The 736-nt window shown below is 42.0% G+C and overlaps 1 protein-coding gene across 1 annotated transcript in view; it reads right to left on the bottom strand.

The window, feature by feature from the left end:
• alkal1 (ALK and LTK ligand 1) overlaps window positions 1–736 on the bottom strand; it is an 8,812-nt gene that overhangs the window by 4,084 nt on the left and 3,992 nt on the right. Inside the window, exon 3 of the mRNA XM_008330605.3 lies at window positions 622–697. Within this exon, the coding sequence (XP_008328827.1) occupies window positions 622–697 (76 nt within the window). The remainder of the gene's footprint in view (window positions 1–621; window positions 698–736) is intronic.

Consider the following 736-nt stretch of genomic DNA (forward strand, 5'->3'; position numbering starts at 1 on the left):
CTCCACGCAGGACTGCGCTGGGCCTGCTGAAGAGAAACAGACATATTAGACAAAAATGATCACGTCATCAGTTCAGACAAACGGGTCTGTTCTGTTCTTTTGAATTCACTAAATCAGTGGTTCTCAAACTTTTTATACTTTTGTACCAACTGAGAAAACATTGAGCTCCCTGAGTACCACCATGATGACCAACATCAGATGATAGCAGCATAGGACTTCCCTGTTAGCTTATTCAACTGAAAATGTAAATGTGAAAATATGAATTTTTCCCCGCGTACCATCGGTGGTAAAATTTAAATCTACAAACTGAAGATGACCAGCACGCTGTCGTAGACAGAGTTCCAGGACCAGGGGTGAACTCCACTGGTCTGAACAGAAGAACTGTGTATTCAGTTCTAATCTGTAAGATTTAATCCTCCAGATTTTCACACCAGTAATGAAGTCTACCCATAGGTCCCGAGGCGAAATAATCAGCTTAACCTCTTGCTGCCTTCAACTTAATACTGTTGGCCTCCAGTGGCGGTAAATAACGAAGCACAATTATAACAATTATAACACATTCTTAGGTCAAGGTAGACATTTTTACAGTGGGGGGGGAGGGCAGGGGGCAAACAGTTTCACACGTCGCGTCGTTCACTCTTACCTGTGAAATGCTGAATGAATTTGCCTTTCATGTTAACATCTCTAGGAACAATTTCTGAAAAGAGAAAGTCACTGTGAGTTCATGGGTTATCAG

The sequence above is a fragment of the Cynoglossus semilaevis genome, chromosome 2, assembly GCF_000523025.1.
Source record: "Cynoglossus semilaevis isolate Cse_v1.0 chromosome 2, Cse_v1.0, whole genome shotgun sequence".
NCBI lineage: Eukaryota > Metazoa > Chordata > Actinopteri > Pleuronectiformes > Cynoglossidae > Cynoglossus > Cynoglossus semilaevis.